This window comes from Lepisosteus platostomus, chromosome 9 (genome assembly GCF_059453375.1).
Source record: "Lepisosteus platostomus isolate fLepPlt1 chromosome 9, fLepPlt1.hap1, whole genome shotgun sequence".
NCBI lineage: Eukaryota > Metazoa > Chordata > Actinopteri > Semionotiformes > Lepisosteidae > Lepisosteus > Lepisosteus platostomus.
Window position 1 is genome coordinate 28,243,787 of NC_142619.1, and position 19,587 is coordinate 28,263,373.

The following is a 19,587-nucleotide window of genomic DNA, read 5'->3' on the forward strand; positions in this document are numbered from 1 at the left end:
AGAGCAGCCATAGTCACTCCCCACTCTTCCACGCCACTCAGGTCACAGTGGCAGAGGAAGGCAGGCCTGGCTGCTACGCCAATACACTAAGTCATCTTAGTCATGCTTTAAAATGCAAGCTAGTTCTTCCATTCCCATTGTGTCTTGAAATAAACCCTGACTTTTTAAAGCTTATCTGCAAACAAATGCACCTGCACAACTTATAATGATACAATAATTTTGATCATGGACCCTTTACTGTTTTCTTTTGGAGCTTGTGTATATGGCAAATAATTCAATCCGTACAGCTACAGGTGAAGAGCCTGTCTTTGAGAGAGCCAGCTTTTTATGTTTTACTACATGGGTTCATGCATGAAAACAGCATCAGGATACTACAATGTAAGTTGAAATAATGCAAGATGAGCCCCCTGCATGGGTTTCAGTAGTAATTTGGTTGCTTTCTGGGAATGAGGAAACATGTAGGATTCAGCTAGACATAGTTCCATTATGTTTTAGAAAGCAGGCAGTACATCAGCGACAGGTCTTTATTTTGCCTGAAAAAGAAAAGTTTGACAGCTGAATTTTTGTGATATTTGCAAACGCCAGCTCTAGCTGTTTGCAACAGTTTCCTAACACAACATTCATGGTATCAAACGAGTCTGTTGATGCTATCTGTTTGGTATAAAGAGTACCTAGAAACATCGGGCTAAGAGCTGAGGGAAGGAGACAACAGTTGTGTCTCAGCTCTCTGGAGAGTCTTTTGTTATAAACAAGGACACTGTGCTGAGACTTTCTGTATCTCTACACATGTTTCCATCTTGGCAACTCACGTTCCTTGTTATTTCAGCCTAGCCTAAAGAAATCATGAATAACAGGTATCAGAATTTGTGCATTCACAGGAACATCATGATAGAAAGATGAATTATACATAAAAAATAACACAGTGAAAGGAAATATGACCAATCCTAAAACACACGGGACGATGTCCTTTAATATAGGAAAGAAACCCTTACTTGACAGGCAGGAATGGCTTCTTACTACGATCCGACTGCGACTGCTCAATGGTGATGACGTGATTCTGGGCCTCCACCTGAGGAGAAGGTTTTGTGAGGTATTATAGTAATTGGGTTTGTCATAAGGTGCTGGTTAACATCCCTCCTAGTGCTGTCTGGGATTATAATTAAAATAATGACGGATATTTTTCTTTTTTAACTTCACACCACAACAGACAGGCACAACTGTAATGGTGTAAAAAAATATTATTTTTCTATTATATTTCTATGAGCAAGTGCAGAGGTCCAATAAGACTGTCTGTAACTTAGAAAAACACCTGTACTTCACAGCTCCCATGGTGCCAAGGAAGTCAGTGTTTCAGCTGTCGAGCTGTCTTCATTTAAGACCCATTTCAGCTCTACATACTAAACAGCTCTCCGGGTTTTGATCTTACATTACATTTGACATTACATTAGAGGTTTCAATTACAGAGCCCTTGAGATCAACTCACATCTTGAGATCATAACTACGAATTATTATGATCACTGTGATCACTACAGTAATGTAATTTGCTATCACATCCTGGAAAACAAATTGGCCACTTATAAATTGAATTCAAAGGATTTCTAGAATGTAGATTTTTTTAGAAACTTTGAATACTCCACACTAAAAAAAAATCAAGGTGTCATATTTACGATTCTAACAATTCCCTATATTTATTGTGGAGCTTTTCATCCTCTTCACGGATCTCACAGCACTTTGCATACAGGAGGGGGCCCACTTCGCTCACCAATGAAGTGCAACACCCACATAGACTCCGTAAATCAAAGTGGCACGTCTGTTCCCCAGTCAGCACAGCAGATCAGGTAAAATATGAAATTCCGTCACTAACTGAATTAAAGAGGGATCCTAAGGAAGGTCAGAGAGGACATCAAGATTAACACCCCTTCTCTTTCTTAGAGCCAGGGGATCTTGAATGACCATATAGACATGACCTAGTTCAACGTCTCATTTGAAGGACAACACATGTACAGCACGGTTCACCCAGTCACCAAATTCAAAAACTTGGATCAGAGGGAAGGACGCCACCTACTGGTCCACCAGCACCATTTGCGGGTGCAACTTCAATCGTGCTCTCCTATCCCAGTATTGTCATGGCACAGCCTGGCTTAGCTTCTGAGATTTGACAAAATCAGGTTACAAGGTGTCATATACCTTACTTGTCTTTTATTCAATCCTCAATTTGACATTTCTTAAATGTCTTTTCGAATTAAGAAAAAATGTGCATTAAAAAGTAGGCACACTAATTTAAGCATTTTGCACCGATAGAATGTTTCAAGCCTTATGGGACGAGGATACAGGACTTGGTCTACCAATAAGCCTACAGTTACACAGAGTTTGAATGAAAAGTAAAAGGACAGGTACCCCAATTGTTGATATCTTTAATTACAGTACATGGATGATTTGGTATTGGCCTCTGAAAAACAGGAAAGACAGCGCTTACCTTGATGCCGAAAACCTTCACATAAAAGTTCTCAATGGGCTTGACGCCTTGAGGTGTCTTGACATATGTGGGGTTCCCAGCCATCCCTATATGAACTGTGACCTGGAAGTGATTCTTTTTCTGGCACACAAAGGCTTCATCTGTGGCAGAATAATTGAACCCCTTGTCCGTGTCAACATGGTAGCCAGGAGCAGGGCTGAAAAAAACCCAGGCAGCAAAGCATACAGTACATGATGTGATAGGGAACTCTACTTGAATTGTCAAGAAAATACTGCAATTTTTAACAACTAATAAATAAGACTGAAAAACTCTGCTTTTCTGACTTTTTCAAGGGATGCAAAAAACATGCTTCAGAACAAACATGCTTTTGTGTTTCAGACACATTTTGATTAGCGCCTGCCAGAGGTCAGGGTTAAGGGCCTGAAACTGGAAGGTCATGAGTTCAGATCCCAGGTGGTCATGCTGTTGTACCCTTGAGCAAGGTGCTTCACTTCAGCTCTTCCAGTAAAATACCCAGTTGTATAAATCAGTACAACTATGTTTTCCAGACAAATAAATTGGATAATCCACTGTGAATTCAAATATCACTATGAAAGTAAGAGGCATTCCATTAATTTTGCTGACTCATAACTATCTACTGATCCATTCAAAGTATGATTTTTCCACTCCAATGTAAAAGCCTATTTAGTTTATAATCAAACTTGACAAATTCTGTGCGCTTTGCTGTCAAATTTCTCGCAGAAAGTAAATCCCCACAACCTCATCAGAATATCAAAGCTGTGACTCAACATTGGCAATATTCTCCACATCCTCTGATCCCCAGAGCAGGAAGCAGGGCTCTCTTTGTCTGAGCAGTGGGTGTCTTACCAACCATCTTTGCAATCCTGTATGGTGATGTGAGTGCCAGACCAATCAAAAACAGGAAAACGTGGACGGCAGGGGAACTCACAGGCTCTTATAGCTGCTGCTGTAGAGAGCTGTCCACTGGTTGGACTGGTACACATCCCAGGTCAAGGACTGGTATGCTCCTGGGCAAGAGCTGCCATTCTGTCCATCACCGTCATAGCTGGGGGCTTCACCACTGGGCTCAGCATTCACTGCTGGAAGTGGGGAACATGACGGGCAAGTGACTCATCAGCCAGCAGAGCATTGCAGTGCACAGATTTGAGGAGGTGTACCATCCTGCCCCTAAGTATGCCTTCCTCATCTAATCCTTGTCCTATTCTCAGACTATCAAACTGAATAATCATAAATGTTCCAAACACAACACCCTCATTTGTTTTCTATAGGAGCCTTGCTGGGTGTAATCTTAAAACTTCTTCTTCTAGACTTTTATTATTTTACATGTCTTAATGCATACTAAAGCCAGGGTGGGAGAGGTCCTGTATTTCTTTTACCTCTAAACTGCTAATGTTATCGAATAGCAGTTCCATCAGTATACCTACATGCTTGAAATTATTTTAGTTCTTATCATCTGCTTTTAGTTGTGTTTCTGTTCTCTTCAGTCTTTGAGTGGCATTTTCACTTTCATCGTTCTAAGTTCAGTGTCATTTTATTGTTTTATTTTACTGTACTTGTGGGCTACCATATACAATATTTGTAAAGCACGTCCATTAAACAAACTTCATTATCTTACCCTGAATAGGAACGTCGGCCACACTAACAGTATTTACAGCTGTGTTTCTGGGCATACCTGGCTGTGATTTTAAGGAGTTCTAGAAGCGCTTACTAATTGGCCTCTTCGGTCTGCTTGGATCATTCCAGGGGTGTGAGTCCACTCCTCCCTCAATAGAGTCCGAATGCTTCCTCTTTTTGGGCTCTGGGAACACGGTTCTGTGGGAATGCAAGATCAGGGCAGGTAAGCCACCTCCCTACTATTTCTGAGAAAAAGAACCACCTCACCTGACACTTAGGTGTGTGATTTTTATAATCAGGTTGAAAACTGAAAGGGCAAAGGTAATCTAATGCTGCAGACATAACCTCTCCTTCTCTACACCACTTTTAAAGGTGAAATGACCCTTATAAAGGTCTTTATTAGGGTCATTTCATGGTCTGTAAACTTTTTACATTTAATTTCAGTAGATTATTTTGCCATTTTGACATGGCAAACACATTGTAGTTAAACAGGTTATTATAAATCCAAACAGAAAACCAATTAAAAACCAAACCAAAACCAAAAACAATGACTAAAACCGAACCTAAATATTAGTAACAATGCTTTTACTCTGTTTACCGTAACCTGGTAAAATATGGTAAAACTTAAAACACATTGCACTATAGAAGTTCTAAGTAAAAACACTATTGATTTAGAAGCACCATGACGTTTGTTTTAATATGATGTACCAGAGTTTTTTTTTTTAAGAAAACAACATAAGAAATGCCTCTTGAGTGGCTCCATCAGTAAAGGCAATTGCAGGGTCGGCCGGCGGAGCTCTACCATGAGGGGCTCAAGCCAGCTGTGACCAAGGGTTCTACCAGTGGGTGCACACACCTGGCTGAGGCTGTTGGGATCGAATGGCTCTCAGCAGCCCTTAAACAATCTGTAATTTGTGAAGCTTGCATATCTCTGCTAATCAGCCCTAGAACCTCCAGTATGGGGATGCTGTGACCGTGACATGTTAATAGACAAGTATCTCGGAGTCTGCCCACAATTCCTCATTCTCTCATGTGTGTGGTCACAGGCTTCATAGAGACGGTTGACTGTTGCAAAAAGTGTGGGGCATAACAAAAATGACTGGCACTTCTTAATTAAAAGAGATAATTGAAATGACCTTTCACACATTCTGATTCTGAGCGAGGTCGAACTACCCTCAGGGTCTTGTTCATGAGTGAGTGTAGGCCAGGAGATCTGTAGGGGGCTTGCTGTTATGAAGAGAGAGTCCAATGTTCAGACAAAGCTTTTGGTTTATGTTTCGATCCTTACCTAGAGTCTTGAACATGAGGTAATGACCAACAGCGCATGATTAATAAATCTCAACAGAGATTTCTCTGTTGAGTTCACCCTCTGGGATGAGGTATTCAGTGATCTAGGAGAAGCTAATCTTCAAGAGTGAAATGAGCCAATCAAGGTACTGCAGGTCAGGCACCCAGGGACACCTTTTGGAATTCCTCTGAGAATGACCTACTGGATGCAGACCCCATGATCAAAACATGCCATGTTGGTGGATGGCCTGGGAACATCTGAGGATCCCCCAGGGTAACCTGGAGTGTACTCCTGGGTAGCTGAAAGTCTGGGCCAATGTGCTCAGTGTGCAGCAGCTAAAAACCTCCACTGACCTTCTGTGAGATACAGTGCCTCCAACAACTAAACTAAATATATTGCCTTGAATTTTCAGATTCATAGCACTAGGTCATCACAAGAAGCTTGTTTATGTATCAGTTCCCAGCAAACTAGGAGATACATTCTGCTCTCCATTCCCGTTTCTGGTTACTGTTGTCCAACTTACCCTGAAAGATAAGGGGGTCTGGGTGGCACACAGGGGAAGGCTGTGCCCTGACAAGGAGGTGAGGGTTCGAGGAGGCAGGGAATGGGAAGAGGAGGGGCACTGGGCTTGGCACAGCTGTTTGTCAGCGTCATGAAGTCCGGGTGCTGGGGTGGACCGGTCTGCCATCCTGGAATCCCATCTTTAAATAGACAGGACGCGGTGCTGGGTGACTCAGCAGGAAGAGGCATCACCTGATCCGACCATGAAGAACAAGAGCGCACATCTGGAAGCAGACATGAACGTGAAGCACCAGCTTAAACACTCCAATTGCCATTCAGCAAAATCTTTTTTCTTTTTCCAAAGAAAAAAAAATAATAATAGACAAGAAAGATTTTTAAAAATGACCAAATAAAAACTAAATAAAGGATTATAACAGTGTACATTGTGTTTATTGTGAATAGGGAGAGCAGCACAGGAAGAACTGCCCTTTGCAAACTATACTTTCACTGTAATTTTACAGTTTCAAAACTTGATGCCCAGTGGAATAAGATACCAAGTCATGCTGTCAAGAACCCCCTAGATGTGATCCTCAGATTAATTAGCCTCTAACAAGCAAGAACTGCCAAATGACTGCTCTCCTGGCGTGTAACCTTTCTAGTGTTTGAAAGCTTGACATCGCATATTCAGGTCACTATTATAATGTAACAACAGTTACCATGTATTAAGGGTGTCAGGACATATTAGATTCCCTAACATAAACTATTAATCTGAACAGATACTTGGAATATCTGTTCCACCACTCTACTCAATTATCCTGTTAATTATTCAAATCCATGTTTAGTTCAATTTTTCACATTCAGAAAACCAAATTCTTTCTAATATAAATATTTTAATGCATATCACCTTCAACAATTGCCATAACTGACAGGTATTTAACACTTAAATATAAAATAGGCTACAGTAAAGGCATGGGCTTAAATACAGGGAGAATACATACTGTAAACGCACAGAAAACCATATCTTTAAACTATAGGTACACTGTGCTTTATGCTTTTATTTCACTGTTCTTTCCCAGGTATCTTTTCACTATAAAAAAGAACGTGATTGGGGGTCATGTACAATAGCTACCATATCTAATCAATTCTGCACATGGGTAACTGTGATTATTATACCGGGACATCATCTAAAGGATCAACTAAGCTTCAACCACATCTCCACTTGACTTGCTTAAAGCATTTCGAAATTTCATGAGCTTCTGTGAACCTGTAAGGGTAATTTTATCTGAATGATGACTATGTATCAGAGGCAGGGAAATCATTTTTTTTTAAATGTACTGTGAGGAAGTGTATTTATGGCAGAAACATTAGTCACTGTTTTACCTAAAATGGTGGTGTTGAGGCCCCTGATATCTTTCAGGAACAGCTGGATGTGATGTTTGGGTCACAATGTTATTGGCAAACCGAACAAACAAGATGGATGAATAGGCCTCCTAGCATCTGTAAACAAGTAAGGCTGTCATATTTTTATGTTCTTTCGCACTTTACCTGGTATCTGAGGAGGAGAGCAGGGCTCAGATCCTGAGTCAGGGGGTGACTCTGGTAGCATACTGAACAACAGGGAGAAACACAAGAGGACTGTCAGTTCTGTTTCTGAATAGAACAGCACACAACACTGAACAAATGGGAGACTCTCCCAGAACAACCCACCTACAAAACAAAAGTATGTTTACATATTAGTAATATAAAGCTTTAGTACTATATTTGGAACAGTCCCTTTTCTGAAGTTCCTCTTAAAATCACTTTAACGGTTTAAGGTTTGCTTACAGTAGGTTATTCATTCATCACTACTGTATGGGGCAAATTTAAAAACCTCTCTTCACACAAAGCGCAGGTTTCTCTGGAGTTTCGAGTGCTTTATTATAACTCTGGCCAGCATTGAAGCGGAACTTTAAAACATCAAAAAGACATTCCAAAACCTGTGCTGGAAGTGGATATCCATTGCATAGACACAAGAATCCTTTGCCAACAGAAATCCAGCTCTTTAGGATTTTGCAACTGGCACTGTCGTCCCAGACCAACCATAAATCTAACCTTTACCAAATCGCTTAAGAGCTCTTGGCCGTTTGTGGATGCATATATTCCAGCAGAATCAGAATGTTTTAAATGGGTAGACCAGCAACATGCGTCTCGGGCCATGCACTGTCTATATCCCTGGCTCTGGCTCTGATATAATATATGCAGGCTGCAGTAGAGCCAGCAGAGTAACAGGAGCAGAGGGGAGACACTCACAACGTGCTGGGGTCCAGGTCATTGCTGAGGTACTGCTCCAGCATGCTGGTGTCCACCACTGGACTCTCCAGCACCCCAGTGACGTCATGTCCTGATTCGGGAGGAAAAAAGAATGCAGTTCTTAGTGTCGGTTTAATTTTACCCTTCATTTTCCATTTTCTTTCATTCCATAATACTTTCCGCTTCAAAATATGAACACTGAGAGGTGAAAGTTTCTAAAGGTTTCCCATGGTATACACCACGGTAAAATACAATAAAGTGAAAGACAGGTACAAACATGATAAGGTATACAGAGATACACTACAGATACTTGTAGTATAGTATACATATAAGTATTTGAGCATGGCACAACCATAAGCAAGCTGTGTTCAAATTGTGGCAACTCACGATGGACGACTTGCAAAAGTCCTCCAAAAAGAATGGAACACAAAGAACTACTCAGTGAACAAAATACTCCCTGGACAGAATGCCAGATCATCACAAGGTATTAAACACCCTAGACAGGATGCCAGTCCATCACAAGGTATTAATATTCCCTAGACAGGGTGCCAGTCTATCATTCTAGGAATATACCGAGGACAGGATCCCTGTCCATTGCCAAGTACACACAGACCCGATTAATTCAACAGTCATGTTTCTGGGAGTTCATAGGAAAGTAAACTTATTTCTTTTTGGTGTCTGCACTAGGCCTTCCACTCAGTTGATGGATAAGAGGTCCAACTTTAACAACAGTCCTGGGTTAAGTGAAGCAGGCTAATTAAAAGGCTGCAGGATGAAGAGTAGAATTGGTTGTGATAGCAAAAGTGATACAGGAAGACACCAGGAGAAAACCAGGAAGAGTCTGAGAACAAGAAATGAATGAGGTCTGAGATAAAAACAAATCATGCAGCAGTAAAATAAAATCACCAACATAATAGAAATCTTCAATCTTGTTGTATTTTTTGTCTTTGTCTTTATCACTATGTACAGCATCCTTGTGCATGGAAAGGCACTTTATACATTCAAGTTTATTATTATTATTATTATTATTATTATTATTTATTATTATTAGATTACCCGTGCTGGCTGCATGTGGCAGATAAGCAAAGACAATCTGTACTGTACCTCAGTATCAGAGGGCTACAAGTTCACATCTCAGCAGGGACTGTAAATTATCAGAGAGTTTAGCTCTTGTCTCCTGACAAACTGGGTTAACAGGGCTATGTTAATCATTTATCAGTTAGGTAAGTGATTTTCATCACACACCTCAGCATTGTTTTTCATGTTTTCCAGATCTCTCAATGGCTCAATATAATGGTAACCTTCGCTAATTATTTCAGTAATTGAGACTGAGTTATTATAATGTACATGAATGCCAAGATGCAATAAAAAAACAGCAGACACCATATTACATTATTTTTTTCTCTGAAATACTGCAATTCAATTCATATACAAATTTCACAAATACAATTATGTATTACTGGACAAATGATCCCTAACTAAGAGGAATCAAACTATGATTTTCATTTTCAGTTTGGAGCATAACAGTACAGCAGAAAATGTAAGCAGTCACTCATAATACTCTCTCTGATTCACAGCGTTCGAGAAACAATGGTAACAGCAGATAATCCATCCTCTTTCTTTTCATACAGCAGGTGTGGGCTAAGACAATCATCCGTTGTCTCTCTAGGGCAAGACTATTGATCGGTGTTAGTTATTAACTAATAATCCAATAAGAAAAAGTGAAATTCCAGATTTTTTAACCTGAGGAAAAAAAGACCTCTAATAAATGTTAAATGATAACCCTCAGACCCCATCTGTTTGTCTGCTACTGAAACCATTAGCGATAATGATAAGCATGAGGAGCCTGTCATAAAAGGTGGCTTTCTTCTGCTGTCCTATCATGGCAAACAGTACACTTCACCTCTTTGAAGATTCTTTACGCTCTGAAAATCTTCTGAAGAATTGGGCTATGGAGAGAAGTTACATGAGCTTTAAATCAAGGCGTAGAGAGCTCGATTTCACAATAATGAAAGTATTTGCCTATAGTAATTGGTCATATAATTAGTTTGAATGTTTTACTTCTGCATAATGTGTTCTATGTGAGAACTGTCAATAGAAGCAGTGAATAAATAGATCAAATAAGGCATTGTATGCATCAATATTTACATCGATATGCGATGAGAAACTTTAGTAGAGAAGAGTGATACAACATTTTTTGCACGAGAGCTAACGGCACACACTACTATAAGCTGAGTAGCGCAGATGAGATCATGTTCTTCTGTTTCTCTCACATCGCTTTATAACATTAAGGTTTTGTTCCAGAGAATAAGCTTTCTTGCACTACAAACACTAACAGAACACTTAAAGTAGAACTGCAGTCCCAATTTCTCAGACAAGTTATTAAACCTCAGTAACTAAATAAATTGACGGTATCATGTTACAAATCCAGAATTAGGCACAAAATCCGGAACTTTGTGAAAGTACTGTATGGTCGCCATCTTGTTGCAAATGCCTGGTCTCGCCACGGGCGAGAGTGAGAGATTGCACGCATTTCCACGTGAACCGGCCCTTCCTGCTCACTGGTCAGTGTAATGACTAATGTAATAAAATGTAAGAGCGAATAAGTACGGGTAATAAGTAGACATTTCACCGCTGAAATGCGCTAACGTGATGCAGAGTAAACAAGTAAGGATTTGTCTCGAAGTCAAGAGCAACATTTCTATTGAATTAAAAGAGATGTGTTCATAAGCCTTCTTGTTTACAATATTACAGGGCTGCTTCACCTCACCAGAAGTTTTGTTGCCTCGTTCTGAATCGCAGAATATGCCGCTACGTATTCCTGGAAAGTTTGTCTGTTTTGTGATGTAAATTAGAGGTTTTACATGTTATTTTGTACATTTTACTTTGCCCTTGCCATTCATTGTAACAACAATATTTAGAGGTACTGTATATTAATATTTAAAAGAATAAAGATACAAGAGCTGAATCAAGATGCACAACTTTTTTTGTGTAGGCAGGTTGTACAAAGACTGATGCCAATGCGTGAGAGAACATATAATGCCAATGCGTGCAGATGTGTTTCTTCACTGAGGCTGCTGCACAACTGTCTTAGTCTACAGGCATGACTAATTACAGTATCCCCAAGTTGAGGTACCGCCTACATGTCCCCCACATTTGCATTATGATAACAGGTGTTACAACACAAAATGACTAGATACATGCTTCATTAACACACATTAATGGAGTAAACCTGAAGACCACATCCAGACTGGGGATACTGCAAGATATCATGGGCTGTTTTGTAAAAAGGGCAGTATCACCCCCCAGTGCCAGAATCAACAATGAAACATAAACCAGAGGACACTGTTGGAAACTGTTGGGTATTGCATTTCTAAGCCAGAACAGGAGGCTTGTGAAAGTCTGAAAAATGCTGCCCAGTCACATTATTGAGGCTGATATCCGATTTCTTTAAACAAATGGCTGAAATAGCTCAATTAGTGACTAGCAACCAAACAAGCCAAGTGGGCTAAATGGCCTCTTCTCATTTGTAATCTTTCTTATGTTCCATTGATCAGCTCCAGTTCAGATAATAAATATAGGCCAGCCTGAAATTCCCCTTCCTTAATCCATTTAAAATTACATTTCTTGCTGCCACCTCTTGGTTTTGAGTGTTAACTCAGATCCAGGTAGGGATGTTGTGAATCCCCTTGGTATCTGGCTTTGTCACTACAAGTAAATGCAAGCCATTGCTGTTGTAATTCTGTGATGTGACTAAATATACACTTTATCTATATTTGACTAGTGAACTCTGAGACAGTAGTGTCATTATTTTCTTTACTGGCAAGTCTTTAACATTTCACTGCAGTGCAATTAAATAATATGACCTTGTTGTAACTGCTTCACAACCCATTTATGAGTGCACGACCTTGCACTGTCAGTGCACCGTCATGTGGTTTGTGATTAAAGAAATATCTTCACTCTGTTTGAGCTCTTAACCTTGAGCCTGTTGCTGTCAGTGCTGAATGAGAGAGAGAAGATGGGTTAGAAAAGTTCTGCACACAGTTGGATCTCCAATGAGTTTTCTGGGTGGATTGAGTGGAGTTCAGTTCCTCATGTACTGGTAGCTTTGCAGCATATTTTCTATTAGATACAATGGCAAAATGCTTTCACAGCTTTTTGTGAAAACAGATTGTACAATTTTCATCCACATTACCTATCTCGAGGTAAAATTGAGGGAATTTCCCAACAGCAAATTGATTACTCTTCTCCACAGCCTTACTGTTTCTTCCCACTATATACCACTGACATCTTTGAAAACATATGTCATTACTTTCTTAGATACAAGTTTTGCTCTTGTAAGAAAGTTGCAAAATTATCCTGCTCATCTTGAAGAAAATGTTGTTTTTTTGGTAATGACTCCTTATGCCTATTATCTTATCACCTTTTAATCTTGATATGTGAAAAATGCTGACCAGCATTCACAGTGTAGACATATCTTCACAAATCCCTCTTTCGATTGTACTATGGATAAATGGATGTTACGGCTAAACTGCCCAATGTATCTCTTAAACCAGATAATTATAGAACGTACCTCTCTACAGACAGCAGTCACCTTACTGGGGTAAGATAGGGCTAGAAGAAATTAGGGACTGTATCGTCGGAGAGAATACCTTCCCGTCTTGTCCTTTGTTAGTGTTGAAACTGATAATTTATATATTAAAGACTTAAGGGTTTAATTGTAAAATGGAAAGAAACACACAAGGTATTTTGGCCAGGAGGAAAAAAACCATGTATCTGTAGCAAAGAATATTAAACCACCTGAAAATAAACCCAAAACTCAGTGTTACATGACATCACAGGTAAACAAAAAACATCCACCTGTTACAGGGTTTAGAACCCTGCAGTTGGGTTAAAGTCTTTGTTTAATCTACCCTCAAGTCAGCCTTAAAAGCTCTGTAAGAAAACAAAGTACAAAGCACACATTTCACTGCCAGTTGAGGGTACACATTCCTGAAGGACATTATGGATTAGTCATGTATCAACTCATTGATCAAGGAAGAATAAACTCCTGGAAACTGAATAAGTCCACGTAGGAAAGGATTTTCTTAATTTCTACTGTCCCTACTGGCAGACATAATTAAAAATTAAAGATATCTTATATACACCTAAGGAAGAGATGACTTTAGAATCTTATTGATACTCTGTAGCTTGTGGGCAGATGTAATGTACAGTACCTTCATTACACATGATGTACAAAGAACATATATTATTAATAATAATAATAATAATAATAATAATAATAATAATAATAGGTGCAGTTGTCAGTATGGGTTAGCTTGCTAAACTAAGACCCTGGTGCTTACCTTTTGCATTCTGATTTGTTTAGAAAAGAATCCTCCAACATGAAAGCAGGCTTCTTACAAAGGGATTTATTTCTAGGGCAAGGGTTCAGTAAATACAGCTGAGGACAGCCAAGGCAGTTTGCATAATGCTCAATCCAGTGAGGGTAGCAAACAGGCATCGGGGTGATAACTACGTTCCTATATTTGGCAGTTACGGAAGCTTAGCGCCACGGAGAAAAAAAAATATTGCGTTTGTATGAGATACAATATGTTAATCACAGCAGTGTACAAACTGTATACCTAGCTGTGTGCCGTCCTGGATTTTTTTCTGTTTGGTATTCCCCTATTTCATCACATTCATGTCTGTGCAAACGGCCACACAAATACTGTTTCTTCTCCCTTCAAATGTCACTTTTCCCGCATTTTGCTTTTTGATTTCAAATTCCTAAGTATATGATGTCAGCATACTGTAGTCTAAAAGTTTTTGAAGGTTTTGTACTTAAAGGTTTAACGAGTGACCAACAATAACAGTAATCCAACAGTTGGTCTTACTGTCAAGTCATCGTAAATGTATTTCGTTCAATGTTTAAAGAGACGGCAAAAACCTACGTACAGTACATGTTTCTACAGTTTCACATCAAGAATAACACGCTTGATAAGTCGTGTCATTTCTGGTTTTCACAGAAACGGCGAAAACGACACGCGTTTAACCCAGTAATGCTTACTGACACTGTGCTTTAGATTTTTGTGTGTGACGGTATTCTTCTGTTGTTAAAGTCAATGCAACTTTGCATGGTACAATATTATATAAACATCGAAAAACTATAAGACATATTGCACTGAAAAAAAAACTGAAATGATATTTAAATTCCACTACATGACAGTGACATCATTTAAGATATACACTGCTCAAACTACACTGGGGGAAGCTAAAAAGACATTTCACACGATTTCTTTTTGTGGTGTCCATGTATGAAAGTCTGCTGAGGTAGCATTTTATTTGTAATTCTCTAGTTGAATTATAAATTTTGAATGAATTCTGAATTGAACTTTTCGCTGAAAACAAGCAGGGTCAGAAAGGTTCCTACTTGCATAGTCCATGACTGCTCATCCGCAGAGTTTCTACTGACAGCTCAGGGAAACAAGGGGCATTTGGACTCGCCAGCACCCTGCAAAGCATCGTTTTTTTATGTAGTGAGTCACTCAGACCTGATATTGTTATAGTATAATGAAAAACTGAAATATCTACATTGTATTACGTAACTTGCTTATGTTTTCACACTGTACTTAACACCCGTGTAAATGTAATAACTTGTTCAGAGCCATGCGCTCTACTGCACTGCTGACGTGCAGTAAATGCATTACAAAACGCCTTGAGCATAGAAAACAAATCCTGCTGCTGGGATGCTAAAAAAAAGGCAATCAATTTGAGATACAATAAAAGGATTTCCAACAAATTTCAGTCTTTCCGGGCCACCGCTTAGCAACACCAGAGAATAAAACACAAGTATTCCAGCTCATTCTGCCATACGGTAATTCACTGTAGATTAAATAATTTGTGGTGTCGTGGGAAAAAGACACAGCAATCCACAGGCACACGGTACTGGTACCGATTCAATCGGCGTTGAACCTCTCAAAGAAGTGCCTTGACCTTGACGTTTTAATATATTAGCGGCTCGAAAGTGGGCGGAATCTGGCCTCTTTCCTGTGTGCGCTTGAGGAGTTCGTTGCGCGGATCGGGTCGGTATAACAAAAATAAATTTGAAATTAGACAACGTAGTACTATTAAGTAACAGTGGTCTGAGGTCCTTGAAAAAGTTGTTTTCAGTGATGACTCTTGCACTGTTCAAGCCAAGAGCGTTTCAATCGGTTTAAACTACTGAAACATATTGAGCATTTTGAGCATTTCTGTTTTTATGAAAACAATGAGTGGCAACGAAGCTGCAAACTAAGCAAAAATATAGGTAAAGATTTATTTTCTCCTTCAAACATGTCTTAAGAATTTTAACTGGATTTTATTCAGAGGCAGATTTTTTTTTAGCAAATTTTGCAATGTGGCTATAACTTATAAAAGCAACCTTGATATTTAAAATATGGCAGATACCTGCAAATCAGTTTTGTTTTAGCTACAGGAAGCATGTGTAAGGACTAGCTATGGCTTGTACAGAAATCAAACAATTAAGCAGAAGTGCTCACTGAGAGACACTGTTTTTATGGTTAGATACTTCACTCACAGTGTTCAGTTTCCATGGAACAAAGATCAAAGTACCTATTGCAGTACAGAAGACTCGTAAGCTCGATTTCCCTCCTGTATAAACTAGCACCTTGTCATCATGGTGATTATCTGTTATGAAAGATTTTATGGCCATTTCGGGAATCATGGAATGTGTTTAATGCACATTAATTCATTACATATCTAGTCAAGGTTTCTTTTGGCCTTGACATTTGAAAAAACACTATTACTAGCACAACTTACAACCTACAGTTCCTAAAGAAGACCACAGACAAACATGCGTTTATCAATTTGAGAGTAAATTTACTAAGAGAAAATGTTTGATTTCATGGAGACTGAAGTCTATTGCTTAGAATATTATCAGAGGTCACTGTTCTCTGATACGTTCGAGACATATAATGGATAAAGATAGCATTGAGACCCTTTCTGTGGTGTCTCACTTTGTGACATTACAGAATGATGTGTACACATTTTTTAAAAGTTAATATTTTATTTAAAATCTGAATGGACAAATTGAAGGCTTCTAATGATAAGATATGGAAAATGTCAGAAAAAAATAGTACCACTTGAATTTGAACCACTGTTCTTCCTAATTTTTATTTAGATTCTGTGTGTAAAACACAAGTTTGCTGATGATACCAAATTAGGAAGACTGGAAAAACTATATAAGCAGCACAGGAGATTCAAAAAGATTAAACAAATGGGAGATGTAATGTTTAAAGTGGACAAGTGAATGATTTTGCACGCTGGAAATAAAATCTTCCAGAAAATGTGGGGAAGCAATTACAAATGGCAAAGAAAATGTAATAAAAAACTGTAGAATTAAAATCAAGGGATGTAATGTTAAAATGCACTTGTTTGACCTTATTTAGAATATTAAGTACAATTTTGGTCACCACATTATGGAAAAAATAATGCTGGTCTGGAATTAGTCAAGAGAAGAGCAACCAGATGCATTCTGGGCCTTAAAGGAATGAACTACACTGACAGACTGAAGGAACCGACTTTTTAGTCTTGAACAGAGAAGACTGTCAGAGGATGTACCATACAAGTGTTAAAAATGCTCCAAAGACTTTGATAAAGTCAACCCATCAGTTTTCTTCAAAATAAACATTGAAACACAAACCAGAGAACCTAAGCAGAAATTATTTTGAACTTATTTTGAGCATTTAAAACCAAGAACAGGAGGTACTTTTTACCTAAAGGGTTGCAGGAATATGGAACAAGCTGTATAGCCATGTGCTTAAAGCCAATACTTTGTTTTTTTCTAGAGATGGCTGGATGAGATACCCTACTGACAAACCAGAGGAGGCTGTTCAGCCCATCTGGACTGTTTGTCCAGATGGGCTGAACAGCCTCCTCTGGTTTGTAACCTTTTCATGTTCTTATGAAATATGTTGATTGCATAAGTATTCAGGGCCATGAACTCAATATACTGTATGATGGAGGCACCTTTGGCAACAATTACAGTACATCTGCAGGTCTGTTTGGTTATGTCTCTATCACTTCTGCACAACAGCTTGGTGCAATTATTACCCATTCTTTTTCACTTTAACGTTTCCTTATGAACAAAATGCTGCCATGCTTGAGCGTCAGGATATTGTTTGGACCGGGTGACTCGGTGTGTTGAGTTTGCATCAGATGAAAGACTTTGAGTTTAGACCAAAAAGCTCCACATCACTATAATGCAATAATGCACCTCTGAGTAGACAAATTCCTCTTCAAAAATCACATTCAAATAGAACAAAATAGAAATAAAAAAAAAGCTTGCCAATGCTTTGATCAATAAAATGTCATACCTGAGGCAGGCACCGAGCCAGATCAAACAGCAATGACTATGCATGAAGTAACCCCATCACCACCCAAAAAAATACTTTGTATAAAACATAATTATCCAGTGGTTTATGAAATAATATCAGTCTGTTAGAATAATACAAATTGCCTATAGAACTATAAAGGATTAAATTATTTGTAATATAGTTACTGTCAATTACCTAGTAATGATAGCAAAAACCCTGCTCTGCCCAGACACCTTTTTCACCATTGCATTACTTACATTTCTCTCCAATATAAGAACATGAAAAAGATGGAATCCATTTGGATCATCTGCCCTAGTTTGGTTTTAGGAGATAATTGATTTGAGGATTTCATTTGGCCCTTGCTTGAAATAAATTAACTTATCATTTCTTGATAGAAAAAAGACAGTTGGAGAATGGTAGAATCAACGTTTTGGCCAATGAACACTTGACGATGTACTTCGAAAGTTTTACCTTCAAAAAACTGCTGCAGAGCTTCATTCTCGCCGAGCACATCCATTAGCCCTTGGACAGCTCCCTGCGGGTCCACAGCAACCAGCTGCCCGAGACAGACACACTTTTACTTCATACTGATGATACACACATCTCACGGTCAGAGTCGACAAGCGACAGTGAGACCGTCCCCTTTGCAAAGTATGAATGAGAAACATACATACATACAACTGGCGAAAACAACGTCCTGAGACATTACAAGAAAACTACAGATATCATATCATGAGAGCATAAGGAATTCAGAATCGCATTTGTGCTGGACAGCTGCTCTTTTTCACAACAGTACTGTCTCTTTGCGAATACCGTAATAAAATATTTTGAGGCAAATAAAGAATGGAGATGAATAAAAGAATAAAGAAAGTACATACTACAAAAACAATTTTTAACAGGGTCAATAGTATCTTATACTAGAACACAAGACACAAAGAACGACTATAAATTGCTCTTCAATATTCTAACGTAAATCTAAGATCTTTGGAGATGGTGTCCGGCTCATTTACCAAGTCTAAGGGGATGTCTTCAGTTTCACAAAGCATAGTTTCGGTTGAACCGTCAGATAAGAACATAAGATTTTGTTGTGACCAATTGCCGGTAAATATCGTTTCCATTTTTACACGTGAAAAAACAAAATGTTACTTAATAACAGAATAATTCAGAATGATAATTTTTTTTCTATTAAATATATAACTTGGAAATTCCGGGTTATTTAACTCATGACAGGTGCAATCAGGAATTTTTGGCACACAAAAGAAAAGATCGCATACGCAGTCCGTCCTTAAATTCCTAACTGGTGAAGCGAATTCTCGATTCTCTTCCTGATCTGCTGAGCAGCGAGGCCGGCGAACGATGGCCGCCGCGTGTCACTCAGCTGGGGTAAATGAACTACTGTTACAAAAAAAATAGAAACTGACAACTGCTGTAGGCGATATTGTGGATTATGCTCTATTAATCAACAAATTGATCATAGAGAGAGCTATATGCTAAAATCGACCTTCACAAGTGACCATAATGAAGAGCCTTTATTAACAATAATTACAAATTTATTATACTTATTGTTCTGGCACTTTTAAATGATTGAGGATTCAAACAGCTTCTGTTCAGGGCTTTGTTAACCTGGGCTTGTGTGGGGAGCCCTTGGACACATTTCACGGCCTCCTCATGAGGAACCGCTTAACAACAAAAGCTTTCCGACAACTCCTTTTGCATGACAAAAAACAATCAAGAGAGAAATGCAGAAAAAGCATTCATATGATATAAGGTAATATCAGGCAAATAGTTCATAATATTTTTTTTCTTTTGTAATTAAGCAATTGTTTCTTGAAGAGTGCATACTTATTTATACAAAGATGAAAGAACAGAATTTCACTTGAGAAGACACTGGTATGGGCTCAACATGAATTTTGTGTTGCGTTGACATTTGGGAAGTATTTCTGAGGTTTATGCCGTTTTCAAACACATTAGAAAAATTGATTATACTTTCCTATTTTTTCACTTGCTGGCTTAACCAATTATTATTTTCATAGCTGTCTGCT

General features: G+C 38.7%; 1 protein-coding gene across 3 annotated transcripts in view; it reads right to left on the minus strand.

The window, feature by feature from the left end:
• myrfl (myelin regulatory factor like) overlaps positions 1–19,587 on the minus strand; it is a 45,071-nt gene that overhangs the window by 23,432 nt on the left and 2,052 nt on the right. For 2 of the 3 annotated variants that reach the window (XM_088644566.1, XM_088644563.1), the window contains exons 2-10: positions 18,161–18,187; positions 18,017–18,107; positions 8,190–8,280; positions 7,446–7,507; positions 5,923–6,184; positions 4,206–4,309; positions 3,426–3,576; positions 2,477–2,672; positions 993–1,069 (exon numbers count right to left, since the gene is read on the minus strand). In XM_088644566.1, coding sequence (XP_088500692.1) covers positions 993–1,069; positions 2,477–2,672; positions 3,426–3,576; positions 4,206–4,309; positions 5,923–6,184; positions 7,446–7,507; positions 8,190–8,280; positions 18,017–18,062 — 989 coding nt within the window. In that variant the 5' untranslated portion in view covers positions 18,063–18,107; positions 18,161–18,187. The remainder of the gene's footprint in view (positions 1–992; positions 1,070–2,476; positions 2,673–3,425; positions 3,577–4,205; positions 4,310–5,922; positions 6,185–7,445; positions 7,508–8,189; positions 8,281–18,016; positions 18,108–18,160; positions 18,188–19,587) is intronic. The other variant, XM_088644565.1, reaches the window with a different exon arrangement.